At 42.0% G+C, this 17,334-nt stretch overlaps 1 protein-coding gene across 1 annotated transcript in view; it reads left to right on the top strand.

Moving 5' to 3' along the window:
• RNF149 (ring finger protein 149) overlaps positions 1–17,334 on the top strand; it is a 54,396-nt gene that overhangs the window by 18,256 nt on the left and 18,806 nt on the right. Inside the window, exons 2-3 of the mRNA XM_066577732.1 lie at positions 12,666–12,916; positions 13,328–13,396. Coding sequence (XP_066433829.1) covers positions 12,666–12,916; positions 13,328–13,396 — 320 coding nt within the window. The remainder of the gene's footprint in view (positions 1–12,665; positions 12,917–13,327; positions 13,397–17,334) is intronic.

The raw sequence follows: 17,334 nt of genomic DNA, 5'->3' as shown, positions 1-17,334 counted from the left end.
TCATAAATGTTACACAAAGGCTTTTGTTCTAACAGAATTTTAGAACAATCTGTTCCAAGCAGATTATTTAGCAGAAAATGTGGTGACAAGGTCATTATCTGTTATTTCTGACGATTGATGTACTGTAATGTAGCAAAATTGACTCAATTGATTCTAAAATTGGCTTGGCAGTGTGCCCACCATTGTGACAGAACACTATTTTCTTAGGAAGGATCACTATATGACAGGCCAGCTCACACAGCCGTAAGTAGATACACGCGAGCACCTAACAAGTGCGCAATGACGTGTACCTGCTGCGTGCTGCTAAGCTCACACGAACGGATTGGATGCCGCATGGCGGAGGCCTGCAGCGGATTCAGGCTGTGACCCTGCATACAGCACTAACCTGTATTGTGGCGGCTTGCTGTTGGTCATGAACAGTACAGGGTCTTCTTTTCTTTGTATTTCCCGTGCCATCGCTTAGTGATGACGTGGGTACCTGCAGCCCATACGCACGGTTAATTGTATATGGGCTGCGGTTCAGATGCCTCCAATGACTTTAATGGAGGCCGTCTGCATTAATAGAGCATGCTGCAATTTTCCTTCCGCTTGTAGAATACGCAATTCGTATCCGTGAATGTTAAAGAAAAATTGACAGTACATATCTTTCAATGTCCGAGGTTTAACGCGGATTGTCTGCACCGATCGCGAATTCATAATCCGCAATTCAAATCCAGTCATGTGAGAGCGGTGGTGCAGTACCAGGGCTTGTCTGCCTCCAAATGACCTCCCCGTTTGCACACAAGGAGCCTTTTGGATAGCAGATTAATAGCCCTATTCTAGAAAGTGTTTCAAGCCCTATAAGAAATTCAGCTTTTATGGTACATTCACACAAAGGCCGCCTGCAAGCAAAATCCATTCCTGGCAGCAGGGGCGTCTGTACGTACCTGCTTTCTCTTCTCTTTATCTGTACTGCGACTGGTCTGCACGGCTTCCATCGGACATGTGCAGTACACATTTTTTTTTTTTTTTCGAACTCCTGCTTTTTGCCACATCATAGCCTAGCGATGATGCGGAATCCGCGACTTTTCCACAATATGAATTGCGGAAGGGCCCCCAGATCAGACGACTTCAATGGGAGCATGCTGCGATTTTTGTTTTATTTTTTTGTTTTCCGCTCCTGTGCATGGAGAATCACTTTTCCATAGCATGCTGTGGATTTGCTGCGGAACCCGGAGACAGATAACCGCCACGGATTCCACAATACAAATCCGCCCGTGTGCAAGCAGCCATAGCTGATTTGCTGCAGCATTCACTATTTCAATTGAATTCTAATGGAATGGGTGAAATCTGCTGCAGGTCAGCGCCAAAATTTACAACAAAATCCACAGCAAATTGGCTGAAATTGGGTGAAAGCATCTTTATATTGGTTCCAGTGCATGAAATGGATGGCAACGGAGCGTACCCAAGTCTTGCCTTTTTAATATTGGGTAAATTTAATGAAATGACAAGTAGTCGTATTTTGGCAGTGGTACATGTCAGAACTTGCACAGATGGAGCAGTGTTAATTGAAAGCATGGCATAACCTGGTGCTTGGCACATGGACCCTGCAATGTACTTGTGTGTATATTGTGTGGGCAGAACTGATACTGTGCAGTTTGCCTCTTCTGCAGCATGCTGGCAGGCACTGTGCCACAATTCTTTTATGTACCCGCCACCTCTCTGTGTGTTGGCAGAAGTGTCTTGCACATTGTGCTTTGCAGTTCTGACTTTTTTGTCTTGGGTCTAGATTTGTGGTTTTCATTTTTATTGGCAAGTTTCGCATAAAGTAAAGGATGTTTTAACACTAACTAACATAAAAAATGTGAACATCTTGTTGCCCTACTTAAAATATTGCAGTTAAAGAGCGCCCAATACTTTAAGAGATCATCTATTTGACTGGATGGTCTGACTGGGTGATTAAAATATATCGTTCCCATAAGCAGAATAAGAAATATGTCTCATTCCTTCCTGGTAACTTTGTGAATGTATTTCAGCCAGTGGGATTCTTTCACACTTCTAATGAACACCAAGGCCATGTGTCCACATATAATGGTGGTCGTCGGCAAAAGAAGAAATCTGCAAGAGAAATCCACAGATTTTCCAGCAGCTTGTGAGTTAGCTAAAATTTCCTAATTGGATTTTTACTGACGGTGATACCATTGTTTAAAAAAAGAAAAAAAGTAGCACAACTGAAAAGAAAAAAGCCAATAACAGGAGGCACTGTCATATTGGTTGTCACTTAAATTAGCTTTTCAGAAACCAATGCTGAAATGTCACTTTGTTACTGAGTAAACATGTTCAGAAGATGCATGACAGTTGGCCTCCAGTTTCCGGCTGTCACTTATCCAAAAATATCCGCCCGAGCAAAATAGAAGAATTCCAATATCTCTAAGTAAAATAACGTAGATGATCAACCTTTGCCTACTAAGTTATCTTCTGATTGATGGATATGAAGTAAAAGGCAATCCCTTCCCACTGGAGCTCCTACCTTTGCTGAGAAGTCCACCAAGACTTATCCCATCTAAAGGAGGCGGGGAGGAGAGGGGGTCCTAAGAAGATTAGAGAAATTGCTATCTTGTGAGTAAACAGACGCTCTGTGTTGGGTCTCCTTTTTTCTTTTTTTTCTTTCTTTAGTATACAAAGTCACAATGAGCTTTGTATAAGAAAAAAACTCACTATGATCGTGAATTCTTTTTAATTAACGTTTTGCTTTAATTGAACTTCAGATATCTCATTAAAAACAAGAAGAATGGAAGGATAAGACGGGGCCTTTAATGGTTTTAATCAACTTAGGAGAACAAATTGTTTCTCGATTAATCTTGCTTTAGTATGCAACACAATCATCCGGCATGAGATCGCACTGAGCATGTAAATTAAGGAGTATTTTGTATAACTGGGCAAAGGGCCATCCAAAGTGGAGGCCTTAAAGCCCACTTACTTGGAATAATGACCAACTGGCATAGAGATAATGTTGGATCTACTTACTGCAGGTGTTGAAACAGCCGAGGACTGGTGATAAATGTCCAGGGTTAGAATACACCTTCAGACTAGACTCGCACATCCAGTTTGGGATTGAGTTTATTTTAAAGGGAGTCTGTCAGCAGGTTTGCTAATGCACAATTGCTAGCAGCTAGCGCTAGGTAGAGGCAAGGGAGAGGGAAGTTATCATATCTGTGTCTATGACTTTTTAATTCAAGCGGGCACATAGAAAATAAATCTTCAGGTCACTACTGCTGCAAGTATTGCAAGGGCAGGACTTGTCTGCAGCGCTCTGTTCATTGCGTTGCTCCACTGATCCTTCTCTATTGTAGCGGTTTCAGACACTATGGTGGAGCCTAAATTGTAGTAGCCACAGGCCTTGAGAGCAGTTGGGGAAGAGCCAGGAGTCAACAATTTGCTGTCTCAATTCGCAGTACAGATGGGGGACGCGGGTAATGTAGTCAGAAGGGAAGCCAGGGGTCAGCAATGGGAGGCTTCAGTTGAATAGCAGAGGAGCAGGCAGAAGTAGAGCTTGATCAAGGCTTGGAGCACAATAATCATGCACTGGTGCAGTGGCAGGGTCAGGCTTTTATAATGAGTTTAATTAGGAACAGAAGCGGGGTTAGAACAGGGGCTGGGTTTGCAGGATCTGAGAACAAGTCAAAAGTCATGCAGAGTAACTGTCCAAAGGCTGAATGGCTCAGTAGTGAGACCTACCAACTGGAGTGCAGGTTCCATGTTCGATCCCTGACACCTGTACTCTGATTGCCAGCTTTCCCCTGGTTGGACACAACAGCTGTCAGAGCTGTGGAGCACTTCAGAGACAAGTCCTGACCTCCTAGCACTCGTATTTGTTAAAATAAAGTCAGACACAGGATTTTCATCAGCAAAACTGCTGACAAAACCCCTGTAAATTACATCCAGGTGTGGATTATAAAGGAAATTGGGATAAACAAAAAGGACAGCAATGCTAAATATATACAAGCTGTAATGTCTGGGGGATTAGTCACTCACTAGGATCACCATCTTCACGCATAAGGCAGTTGGTGCACAAAGTAAATTTAGACAACTTCACACAGATGTTTCTTTTCAGTCTGGCTCCTGCCAGCTTTAGGCTGCCTGTCCACGGACTTTATTGAATTGCGTTCCGCGTGGCGATAATCCGTCCGCGGGGAACGCAGTGCACACTTTTCATAGCGTTGCTATGGAAAGCGCCGCCACCCTGTCCACGAGCGGAGAATCATTGCGATTTTTCCACTCATGCTGCGAATTGCCGTGATTCTCCGTGGTTAGCCTATCTGTCAGATAGGCTGACAGCCGAGATCTGTCTGCCGGCTCCTGCTCCTGGGCGGCGGCAGAGATCTGCCGCGGGATACCGCAACGCCCGTTGACAGGCCGTCTTACTATGACTGTGAAAACAACGGGTGATAGCGCAGATTTTTCTTAGCGCTGCATGCCTTGAGTAAAAACCTCGCAAATGAGTATGAAACCATTGAAAATCATTAGTTTCATAATCATGTGTTTTCACTCCCTCTCGCATCGCAAGAAAACCTATCGCTAGTGGGTAGGACCCCTGACGGAGTTTATGGTGCTGTAGGGAAGTAGTTTGGGTTAGCCTTTACATAGTGTATCCCTTGGATCCCATCTGACTTGTACAAGACACACACATATATGAATGGTATGCCTACTGTCAAGGTCAGCAGTATACATCTTGTTTTACAGATCGTACTCTTGTATCCAGTGTCCTTGGGGACATTATTAATAGTGTTTATCTGCCAGTAGTGCCTGGGTGCAGTCATAGGGAACTAATGTTCTGCATGTTACCCCAGGGGTTACATGACATAGTTTTGCCAACAGAGGTAGACTGGAACTGTTCAGCATGTCAGATGGACAGGTGCAAGAACAAATATCTGTACATCTGCTTACTGTATCTGGCTGGATTTTCAGGTAGACATTTTAAAGGGTAATTCTATGTTAACGTTTCTTCTGTCAGCTATACCTATTGCTTCAGGGGTTTTAGAAAACTTGTATTTCATAAATAAAAGCAAAAATAAATGACCCAGGAGCCATTGGCTCGCAAGTTGAAGAATTTAGGAGCCAAATAAAATTTTTAGCTGCCATTTTTATAAGGGCTCATTCACATGGGCGTATTAGCGCTCCATATTACGTGCCTCAAGAAAAATCGCAGCACGTCCTACTTTGGTCAGTATTACAAACCCAAATTGCCTATTAGAGTCAATAGGATTGCTTAAATTCGCAGTGAATATATGAGGACAGGAGACATTTTATGGGACCTTCAGTTTCACGGACTGAAACTGCATAAGCCCATGTGAATGAGCCCTAAGTGTAACTACTCCTTAACATGGCTAGGGAGCTCTATGCACTATAATGGTGTTTATCCCTTTCCACCTCTTTAGCAGCAAGCCCCCTTCCTTGGAGGGTGGCTAGGGTGCCTTGGTAGTGCTGGCAGAGCTGTGCCACCAACTGTCAGTTGCTGGACAGAGTGGTGTGGAGATGTGCGTCGGAGCTCAGAGTCTAAGATGGCATCTGCTCCCTGTGCTGGCGCCACCCCCTGTGCCAGGCACTGGCTATGTCCCCCAGGATAAGTGGAGAGCCATTCCTTCTGCGTCCGCTCTGACTCTAAAATGATGTGGCAGCCCAGATTTGGCCCGCGGGCATTGAGTTTGAAAAAGGCTTTAAATGGTCAGTGACTGTTTGTTGCAAGTTTGGCCACACACTTTGCCTAAAACTGTGCAGCTATTAAAGGGGTTGTCCCACGCCGAAACTTTTTTTTTTTTTTTCAATAGCCCCCCCCGTTCGGTGCGAGACAAACCAGATGCAGGGGTTAAAAAAAAACAAAAACGGATAGTATTTACCCGAATCCCCGCGCTCCGGTGACTTCTTACTTACCTTGCGAAGATGGCCGCCGGGATCTTCACCCACGGTGGACCGCAGGTCTTCTCCCATGGTGCACCGTGGGCTCTGTGCGTTCCATTGCCGATTCCAGCCTCTTGATTGGCTGGAATCGGCACACGTGACGGGGCGGAGCTACGAGGAGCAGCTCTCCAGCACGAGCGGCCCCATTCAGAAGGGAGAAGACCGGACTGCGCAAGCGCGTCTAATCGGGAGATTAGACGCTGAAATTAGACGGCACCATGGAGACGGGGACGCTCGCAACGGAACAGGTAAGTGAATAACTTCTGTATGGCTCATAATTAATGCATGATGTACATTACAAAGTGCATTAATATGGCCATACAGAAGTGTATACCCCCACTTGCTTTCGCGGGACAACCCCTTTAACCATGAACCATCGGTAAGCACTTCAATAATTCATTAGTTGCATGGAGCTGGAGCCTTCAGCTGCATCTTTGGCTCATCTCAGATGTGCGGTAGCTGGACAGGAGACTCTGTGTGGGGCCCTGCATTGACAGTGAAAATTAAATCTCTATGATATGGTTTATATTACAGTAATTAAAAAAAAAAAAATAACCAAGTGCATAGCAATTCATCTCCATTACTGGGGCATACCGAATTTCTCATTCAAATAGCCAATTGTTTGTTGGTAGTCACATAATTAGTACTAACCATATACAGGCAAGGTATTTGAAGTGACAATTTTATTACACGCACACCTAAAGTTTCTGCTAAGAAACAAATAAGGGAGCTGGAGTAATACCTCCACAGTGCCACCTATTGGAAGGCAGCATTCCGTCAAGCCAAAGTTAGACTCTTTATACAAGCCTTGTAACAATGACTAGGAATTAAAAGCAAAGCCAGACTCCATGCACAGACAGCTGTTTCAGGGTATTTGCCCTTCATCAGTGTACAGTAGGAGTCTGGCTTCAGTAGTGAGAGGCCTGGGATGGGGGTCAGAAACGCTATGTTTTCTCCTTAGGGAGCGCACCTAGACGGTGAGTGAGGAGACTCAGCAGGCCATTCATGCTCCTACCCAGAGAAGCGGAGGTTGTCCAGTTGCTGCACCAGTTGCCGGTTTGGAAGAGTACCATTGTTAGCAGGAGGGAAAAAATAATAAAATAACAAGCTACAGAGTTTTAAAAGTTATTTGGGGAACTCAAAATCAAGTGTGAAAAAAAAAAAAATACTGTATATGAGAACCGATGGAGACGTAACCCACACAGCCTTATGCTTGGAAGTTTACAATGGTTATAGATCCATTACAAGAGCCCATACACATTACTCTTAAGATTTTTCAAAACACACAATTTCATCCAAAATGATAGTTGAAATTTTAACAGTTGTTTTAGGCGACTGATGAGATATTATGCCATCACTGCCGGAGAAGTCATCTAGGATGGGTTTTGATGCGTTTGGCTGTTACACAAATGATTGTTCGTTGGCCGTATTGTTGAACATGTATGTATGGTCAGTTCAAATGACTGTAACAACCAATATGGAGTAAAATGTGTATGGCTGCATCTGTGAAACACTCCACCAGGTGATCATTCAACTGTTGTTTAACTATCAACCTACTTCTATTTATTATGTAAAGCCAACTTTTTGACATTTACTGTATTTTCCAGCGTATAAGACGACCCCCCATCTGTCAACGTATATGCTGGGAATACGCTGTGAAAAAAAAAAATCAACACTACCCTCCTGCGGCACTTCTGCTGGCTGTCGCTCCCTCCTCCACGCCAACAGAGCATTGCTTTCTGGATGCTGGGCTTGAATGCCCCGCCTCCAGAAAGCTGATGCTCTGATTGGCTGACGCCGCACTGAGTTAGCCAACGAAAGGCGGCGCTGCATTACCAATCACAGCCATTCAATGACGTCAATTGAATGGCTGTATAAGACAACCCCCGACTTTGGAGATTTTCTGTGGTTAAAAAGTCGTCTTATTGTTTCTTTTATCTTTGTATGTCTTACAAGGTCCTAATAAAAACTATTTTGTGAAGAAAAAAAAAGTCGTCTTATACGCCGGAAAATACTGTGTTTTTTTTTTTTTTTGTTTTTTTTCTTGTGTATCAGTTTTAAAAAAATCCCTAAGTAAATCAACTAGATACAGCAAAATAGAAAAAACTCCTCCTGCGCTTGAAAAAGCATGCTTGAAAAAGGCGCTGATACTAGTGCCGAAACGCGTTGCAAGACTTTTATATGTTTTTTATGTACAATTGTACAATTAAATATATTTTACTATACACTGTGGAGACTTGGTAGTTTCCTTTATTGGATCACAGGACCCTGAAGAAAGAGAGCGCAGGAGGAGTTTTTTCTATTTTGCTGTATCTGCTTTCTTCCCCATTGTGTGGTGCAATACCCACTGGGGCTCTCCCTACTGCTGCATCTCCTCGTTTGAGGATTTTTTGAGGATCCTGCATAAATGAACATCTTTAGTTCTACAGGCGACCGGGGATCATCGGTGCAAGCGGGTTATTCTCCCCGAGGTGGAGATCCCGCTTTTGCACCAGGTGAGTAAAAACCCCTTTATTCTGTGATAACGGATTCCTGTGTGGTGGCGCGGATCTACGTTTTGTAAGTAAATCAACTGTGGGAAAGAAAAGAGAATCTACTGAACAAATGATACATGCTAGATCCAGCTAATTGCCTTCCCATTCCCATCAGCTATTCATGTATCCACTAGATAGGTGAAAAATGCTGGATTGGACCCCCACAAGATTGGTGAAAATGCCTTAAGGCCCATTTAGACACAATTAGCACTCAAAAGCCGTCTTTTGAGCGATTATCGTTGTGTCTAACAACACTGACATCGTGCAGTTTTCAGTATGCCGTCGCTCATCCTTGTCTTTCAGCATGTTGAAAGACAATGATCAGCCTTATCAGGAATTCACAGCTTGATACAGCTGATACTATTGTTTCAGCTGCATCCCGCTACCTGAACACAGGTGGGGTATGAAGAACAGGGCGGTCCAGCTGTGTTCTTCATACCCCGCTTGTAGAGCTCGGCTGTATACCAGCCGGGCGCTCCGAGCAGAGAACAGCTGGATGCAGAAGACAAGCTGCCCCGCTAGTCTTCTACATCCCCCACTTGGAGCGCAAGCTGATCACTCAACGTTTGAGCGAACATCTTGCCGTTTAATGCACACAACGATTGTCGCTCAAAAGACATCTTTTGAGCGATAATCGTTGTGTCTACATGGGCCCTTTAGACTGCAGTAGCAGATAACTGAAACTAGCCAAGTGTTGTGATCTTAGGTGTAAGAAAGTCGAAAATTGGTCTTGGTGTAAGAACATGGATAATGTGGTTCTTTTTAAATAGTTTTTTTTGTTTTTGTTTTTTAAAGCATCAGTTTATAAATGAACTGAAGACTTAATGCATCTCTAACAGAAGTCAAGATGTCAGCAGTATTTTGAGTCTTGTTGGTGACGTATAGCAGTGTGACTATATGTCATTGTTACATGGTTATTTCCTACGAGTGTTTGTTCTTTCCTTGACTCTATTCCTGAGCCTGCAGTTTCTGCTCTGCATCAGCACATAACTATATGCAGTTACCAGCCCTTGTGTTCCCCAACTCAACAAGAGTAGACTCTCATGTAGTCTGTCCTGACATACCGAGAGAACAAGTCTGTTCAGCTTATCACATAGCTCAGGTAATTTGTGCTCACTCTAGGTAATCTGTATGAGTCACCTGATCCAACATAGCGCAGTTTGTTTAACTATTGAAAATGGTTGTATAGTTGAAAATATATTGTCTATATCGGTCTAACCAATGTTATCAATACTCCTAATGTAGAAACAAAGTCTGCTACACACCATCACTTCAATTTTGGTTCTGGTTCATGAAAAAGTTTTCTATTGTGTATCAGCAACATGTGAACATATGCTTCAGCACACTTGACACGGAATGTTCTGCAGGTAGATCCTGACACTTGGCCTTGAGATCAGGATGCTGGAAGGTATTTGCAAAGAAAGCAAATAGCTGGCTACTATTGTACTATAAATAAAAAATGTGTGTACGTATTGTAGCCGTGAGCGGTTATCCGTTTTTACACGGGCCGACCGTCTTTGAAAGGACTACACGAGTACTAACTTCACCCCTAAGATAATCAGCGCTTGTGCAGAGCGTGCAAACTGAAAGGCTTGCTAGCGTCTCGTCTGCTTATTGATCAGCGCTTCACCTCCTATGGGCAGTGCTGAGCGGTGAGCAGTTACACAGGACGAAAAGCCAACAAGGTTTTTTTAAGCTTTTTAGTTTTTTTTCCGTTTAAACGAATTTTGAATGATAATCGTTATGTGTAAATGAGCCTCAACTAGAAACCAAATATTAAGTGTTCCAGGACTTCAAAACTCTGGGGTCATATTAGCATTTCTTGGTTATCCAACAGTTGGAATGGATGCTAGATATGACTGTTAGGCTGGGCCCACACGAACGTAACTTCACCGCATATTACGAGTGTGATAAATTGAATCAATGAAAGTACATTGATTTTTATTGATTCATTCACGCTTGTGAATATGTGTGCAAAACAGAACACGGCATATCCTATTTTCCCACGTATTATGTGGGATCAAGCCCATTGTTCTCTATGGGCATGTAATCAATGCTGTATATGCGCAATTACATTGTGTATGTGCAACATCTCTATGCGCCGTTGCGAAGCGACAGAGCGGGAAATTTAGACAAAAGACTAAGCGTGACAGCGAGTGTGAGATACGCTGTCATACGCAGTCCATAATCCCTGCCGGCTCCACACGCTTACAGTCCTCTGCTCTTAGTCTGACAAAAGATACTTTGTGTATTCTGTCGGTGTAGAGCCTAGGGCCCCAACTTTGTATACCTTTTGTATGAATGACAATGAACTCAAAAATAAAGGAGAGACATATAAAATATGGTGAAAAAAATCACAAGTTTGTAAACCTATACTGATATCTACTTTAACCACTTAAGTAGGTGTTTGTTTTCTTTTCTTCATTTTTTCCTTTTTCTCTTCACTTTTAAAAAAAATCCCAACTCTTGTTTTTCTATTGACACACAGTAGCTGTTTGAGGGCTTGTTTTTTGTGGGATTACTTGTATTTTTAATGGTACCATATAATGTACTGAAAAACTTTTAAGACTTTCTAAGTGGAGTGAAATGGGAAGACACAATTCTGCCATCTGTGGGTGGGAAGTCTTGTCTTCACAGCATACACATTGCGGCAAAAATGACATAACTTTATTCTGTGTAACAGTTCATTTACGGCAATGCTAAATTTATATAATTTATTTTTTGTTGTGCTACTTAAATAGTTTTGAAATTAATTTTTTATAGTTGTGTGAAGGCTCATTTTTTTTCCAAGACGTCCTGAAATGTCTTATTGGTACCGTTTTGGAGTTCATGTGACTCTTTGATTGCTTTTTATTAATTTTTTTTCCTTAAGATTGGATGACCAAAAAAAACGCAACTCTGGCGTTGGGTAATTTTTTTATTTTATTTTTTTAACATTTTTTTTACTGACAGTGTTCACCGTGCAAGATAAATAATGTGTTTTTAGATTGGACTTTTATGGAATCAAGAATAACAAATATGCTTTTATATATGTTTTAATTTATTTTTATTCATATTGGAAAAATGGGAGTTTTAAACTTTTTTATTTTTTTTCCAATAATTTTTACTCCTTAGTCCCCATAGTGGACTTTAACTTGGGATCGTTTGATCACTTAGAGTGTAATACTATACCAAATTTTGAAAGACAGTCTATGAAGGAATGCCATGCCTTGATAGGCATTCATTCATGACAGCCCTGGAGACCTTCAGTTTGGGACTCCTGAACCACGATCAGGGCATTTAAATGCCACTGTCAGAATTGTCAGCTGCATTTAAAGGGTTAACAGTCACGATCAGCAATGGCTGATCGCGGCTGTTGCAGGCAGATGTTTGCTATCAGACAGGTGGCACCTGCTTCATATAAACCCTGCACCCCCAGGACGTAACGGCATGTCTTATAGTGTTAAGGTAAATGTGACACTGGTAATATACCATTAAAATTGACACTATTCAATGTTTAAATGTTTTTTAGGGGAATGAAAAAAAATTCCAGGTTCAGAATTGTGTGAAAGAGAGAAAAAATACATACTTGGCAGCTGCAGTGGTTCCCCGGCCAGCCCTGGTGCCCACTGTTTGGAACCTGGAAGAAGCAGTCTGGCAGTCACATGCTGTTCATCATGCACATTGCCGCTCAGCCAATCGTACGTAGTCTTCAGCAGAAAAAATTGTAGCTGAAGCCTGTGATTGGCTCAATGGTTATATGCACAATGAATGGCGTGCAACCGCCAGCCGCTTCTGTGTTTCGAGCGGTGGGAACCGGGGTTCTAGTTCTGGATGGCGGGCAGCGGGAGTAGTATGCAACTTTTTTTTTTTTTTTTTACACTTCTGATCCTGGATTTTTCTAGAATACCCCTTTTAAGGAATGACTGCAATAATGTACATTGCCAAAATCCTATGCCAAAGCAAACAGCGAGGGATCACAAGTCACATGTGGCTCCTAGCCAATAGTCAGGGATCACTGCTGCACAGAATTTTTGTGTTGAATAGCTTATGATGTTTGTTTTTTTTTTTTTTTTAACATTAACATTTGTCAGAATTTTAGCAGATTTTATTTTATTTTTCTCCGTTTTTAGTTCTTGCACATATATTGCCATGTTTTTTATATTTAATGTTTTTTTTTTTTCCGATGACCAACTGTTTTTGAATCTCTTGCAGGAACTGGTGACACTGTGGTAATAATGGTTGGCTACTCAAAAGGAATGGATATCGTGGAGCTTCTGAGAAGAAACATACCAGTAAAGATGATCATCACAGTGGGCACCAGGCATGTCCAGGAATTCATCAGTGGTCAGTCAGTGGTGTTTGTAGCCATTGCCTTTATCACAATGATGATTATATCCCTGGCCTGGTTAATCTTCTACTACATCCAACGCTTCCTATATACTGGAGCTCAGTATGGAAATCAGGTGACTATATAATTGCTGGCCTTATACATTCACTAGCCCTCAGCTTAGTTTTTCAACGGAGAGCGGAATAAGCTGCTGCCAGATCCCTATGCCACGGCTTATTTTGAGAACAAAGGATTGGGCATATCCAGTATGCCCAAATATTTCCACTGACCTACTATTAGGGGACAGTTTCGGGACCCCCGTACTTTTGTAGTTGTGGGCTGATTTCACCAAAGTTAGAGGCCAACAGATATCTAATGTGTGTGACCAGCTATGGTCTTATTTACTCTTTGATTTCTTACACTGGACTTTGTAATTCATATTAATCTATGGACAACCACATGTGGGTATATAAAATCATATCGTGAAGATGAAATTATTTGTAATATGTTTTACTGTCATTAATTTACTTTATGTTTTGTTTTAAAGAGTAACCGGAAAGAAACCAAAAAAGCCATCAGCCAACTTCAGCTGCATAGAGTAAAGAGAGGAGAGAAGGTATATGTCTGTTTGTATTGATTTTGCCCCCCCCCCCCCCCCCCCACTCCCTATATGTTTCAAATGTGTTCATAAGTAGAAAGCTGAAAAAAACAAAGATAGGGGTGGAGCTACCTGAATGGATGAATGGTTTGAAAAAATTATACCCTGTTTTGGTAGGTAGAGGAACGTATAGAAGATGTGATTCTTCTCTCTCGTTAAGATGGTGGGTCTTAAAAAAGACCTACTTGTTCGGGTGCAGCCAACCCAATGATAGTCGCACTGGCAGGTGAGGCTACTCTGATGGATTGGTGAAGAAAAAATGTGATGGGTGTAGGAGCAGCTGCCCAAAATATAAAGTTCAGGACAATACAAGAAGTAAGCTCAGCTTCTTTGTTTTATTTTAAACCAGCATAAAAAGACGCGTTTCGGGGCAATGTCACTTCCTCACTTATAGATGGGGATGCACCTGGTGTTGGCTGCTGGTATGTGCATGGTATGCACCCATCACTTTTTTTTTTCTCTACTAAAGGTATTCATTGGATTTTCAGCACAGAATGTCGCAACAATCTGCCAAGATAAGCTGCCGCAGGGGGATACAAAGGCACCTAAATAGGAGTATATGCAGGAAGATGCAAGTAAATGCGGTATACAATTAATAAACCTATCAACTATCCAAAATAATGAAATAAATAATACATTGCTACTTGCGCAGCTAAGGCCATTCTCAAACGTGTTCAGAAAACGCCATTCGAAGTCGCGGTGTTTTACCGCAATTTCGAGTGGCGTTTTTGAACACATTGTGCTGTGTTTTGACAGCACTTTTTAACGCACCTCATCATTGTAATTGGTGATGGGGTGCGTTAAATGCTAAAAAAAACACTGAAACATAGAGCACACAGCGCTTGAAAATCACCACGTTCAAGTGCGTGTTCTTTTTATTACCCGCGCACACCCCTATTTTTATTTCCAATCGGTACGTTCGGGACGCAGTACATACGCAATAACACTGCACATGTACAGCATTGTGCAGGCAAAAACGCGACAATGCGAAGAGATACATAGTTTCCTGCACCGATAAAATGCTGGAATTTTTATGCAGCGCATTACCGTTTGGTTGCGTCAGCCCAGCCATATACTAATTCAAGTACAAGACATTGCCTAGCTTTCTCCTATTAGCATTAGAGTTAAATATAATTAAATTTAGCACATTAATAAATTATATCGGTGATTCCCATATTTAGTCAAAATAATTACTTTTTCCAGGCAAATAGCAGTCAGTATTTCATACCGCATTGTTTTATTTATGCACGAAATCTGTGGATCAGTAGGAAGTATATTGTTACAAATACCCTTATAAAATAATATATGGTCTGCCGTGGTAATATATGACAATACTTTAAAAGAGGCATTACGAACTTCAGCGGGCTTATCACCCATAAGAAGAATTAAGGGATCCAATCCAAAAGCACAACCCATTACAGAGGTAATGAGGTAGGACAGGTTTCTCCAGAATGACTGGGCCACTGGATGGGACCAACAAATGTGGAGATCGCCAAAGTCATTAAAATGTAAGTCGGAGACCTTTGGGTCTATAGGATGCCCTCTGACAGGTGCCATGTAGGTCTTATAGATCCGTTTCAACAAAGTTTCATTCAGTGAGATTTTCAGATTATTATTATTTAAACCATTTGCCTCAGCGGTGCCAGCGTTCCAAGGTTAATGTAGAAGTCAAATCCTAGTCCTGTTGGAGCATATATTGATTGGGTTCACGTAACTTTGCAGTGAATATGCATGATACATGCATATTTACCGAGTATTTACACATAAAATTGATGGGCATATAGGGGAGTTAATTATATTTTAAGGTACCATTCAATATACCATATAAATGGGAAAGGAGACATAGGGTGGAATCTACTAATAGATTTCATAGCGCTCAGCTCTATTTTGATTTGTAAAAGGAGACAGAAAATGAAATCTATGAAGTTTTTTTTCCACCGCTGTTCTGGAGGAGGCTTTTAATGATTAACGAAATACTTTAAAGAAACCTGTTTACTATGCAACAGAAAATCATCCAAGGTAGTGCGTTTATTTACTTGCCACCACATAAATTGTGTGATATCTTCATCTGGAGGGAATGCAGGATTGAGACCACCACATCTTCTGTAGAAAGATGTTTTCGGCTATACAGGGATATTTATGGGACCAAATAACAGATAAAACATGTGTTTATAGAGACTGAATAGCCTGATCTGGGACAGAAATAGGGGTTCTAAACAAATCTATAATCCTTGGTAACAACACTACCTTGACACTATGGATTCTACCTGTCCAAAAAGGTCAGGGCAATCCCATTTTAGAAAATCTAATTTGAATTGGCAAAGGATAGTTTCATAGTTCCATTTATAGATGGGATTAAAGCTTACCAAGGATATAAATAATAAGATACAGAATACAATGGGTGTGAGTGTTAAACCTGAAGTTAAGGTCAATGAGCTGAGTATGTAAGGGTGTGTTACAAAATAGGATTTCAGATTTTGGTGTAATTACCTTAACGTGACCCTACGTTCCTGGACAAACAATGATGGCTGTACCGCTCCTCTGAGTACACGATGCACACTGTGCATTTGTATGCATAAGTAGTCTAAGACATTACATGCTGCTTTGATTGCCAATGCTGCTTATATAATCAGCACTGGCAAGTCAGAGCAGCATGCACTGTCTAAAGCCCCATTTACACGGGACGACTGTCGGGCAAACGATGCCCAACACTCATCCCTGCATGTACTCGCTCCTGTTCTGTTGCACAGGAACTAGTATAGTTGGCTCGCAGTGGGGCAGCTGAAGAAGATTTCTCTTTTCGGTCTCCAGCACCCCTCTCCATTCATTTAACACAGCGGCCATTCATCGTTCATCATTTAGGCTGCACTAAAACCTGAACGCTGATTGCTCACTGTAAATAGCAGCAGTTCAGTTCTGAACAGCCGCTGTGTTAAATGAATGGAGAGGGATGGGGGGGGGGGGAGCAAGGAGAGAAATCCCCTCCAGCCACCTTGGCTCCCTGTTGGCCGGTCTGTCAGAGCCAGCAATACTTGCTCCTCTGTAACAGCTCAGAAGAGAATGTGTGCTGGAACGAGTGAGTGTCTGGCGTCATTTGCCTGACATTCATCCCGTGTAAATGGGGTTTTAGACTATCGATGCATACTAATCCACAGTTTGCATAAGGTAGTTAGAGAAGCGGTTCGGACATCTTTGTTTCTCCAAGACCGGAAAGTTGCTTTAACAGCTAATGCCTTTCTGAATTTCTTTAGAACTACAATCCAGTTGGGCAGTGAGGTAAGTGGGTTAGTCAATGGTAACAGAAGGTCATCTGCAAAAAGGCTGAGTTTAGTGTGCAAGGCAAGGATGCTCACTATACTTTGATACTCGTGAATAGCCAGTGGTTCCTTCCTTGTGTGAAAAGGGCCGGCAATAAGGGACATACCTAATAGGTGCCTCTGGTAATATATATTAGGATTTGGTGGATAGAAGGGATTTTTAGTTGAGCAGTAGTAGAAGACTTAGAGTACAAATATAGCATTCAAAAAGAGGCCTACGAAACCCATCTTCCTAAGAACTGTTTGGAGATGGGCTCAAAAAGTGCAATGATGGACAATGGAGTCTATATGAATAGTGTTTAATATTTTCCCGGACAGTTCTGGCACCTGCAGTCCACAAATTATGTCAATTTTTTAAATCGAGTGCTTTGTTCACATCTGTGCCAGAGGCTTCGTTTGGAGCGTCCAGTGCAGATCTAGTGTGACGTGCCGGACCAAAAAAATCCTCTATGCAGAAATTATTTGTATGGTAAAATGCTGAAAAGCATGATGGGAACCAAATGGACCCCATTATAGTCAATGGGGCCGTTGAGCGCCATTCGGAACCATCATCAAATAGAACCCTTCGACCAGGGGATT

The sequence above is a fragment of the Eleutherodactylus coqui genome, chromosome 1 (genome assembly GCF_035609145.1).
Source record: "Eleutherodactylus coqui strain aEleCoq1 chromosome 1, aEleCoq1.hap1, whole genome shotgun sequence".
Classification (NCBI taxonomy): Eukaryota; Metazoa; Chordata; class Amphibia; order Anura; family Eleutherodactylidae; genus Eleutherodactylus; species Eleutherodactylus coqui.
Note: the sequence above shows the minus strand (reverse complement) of the source record. Positions and strands in the feature narration are given on the sequence as shown.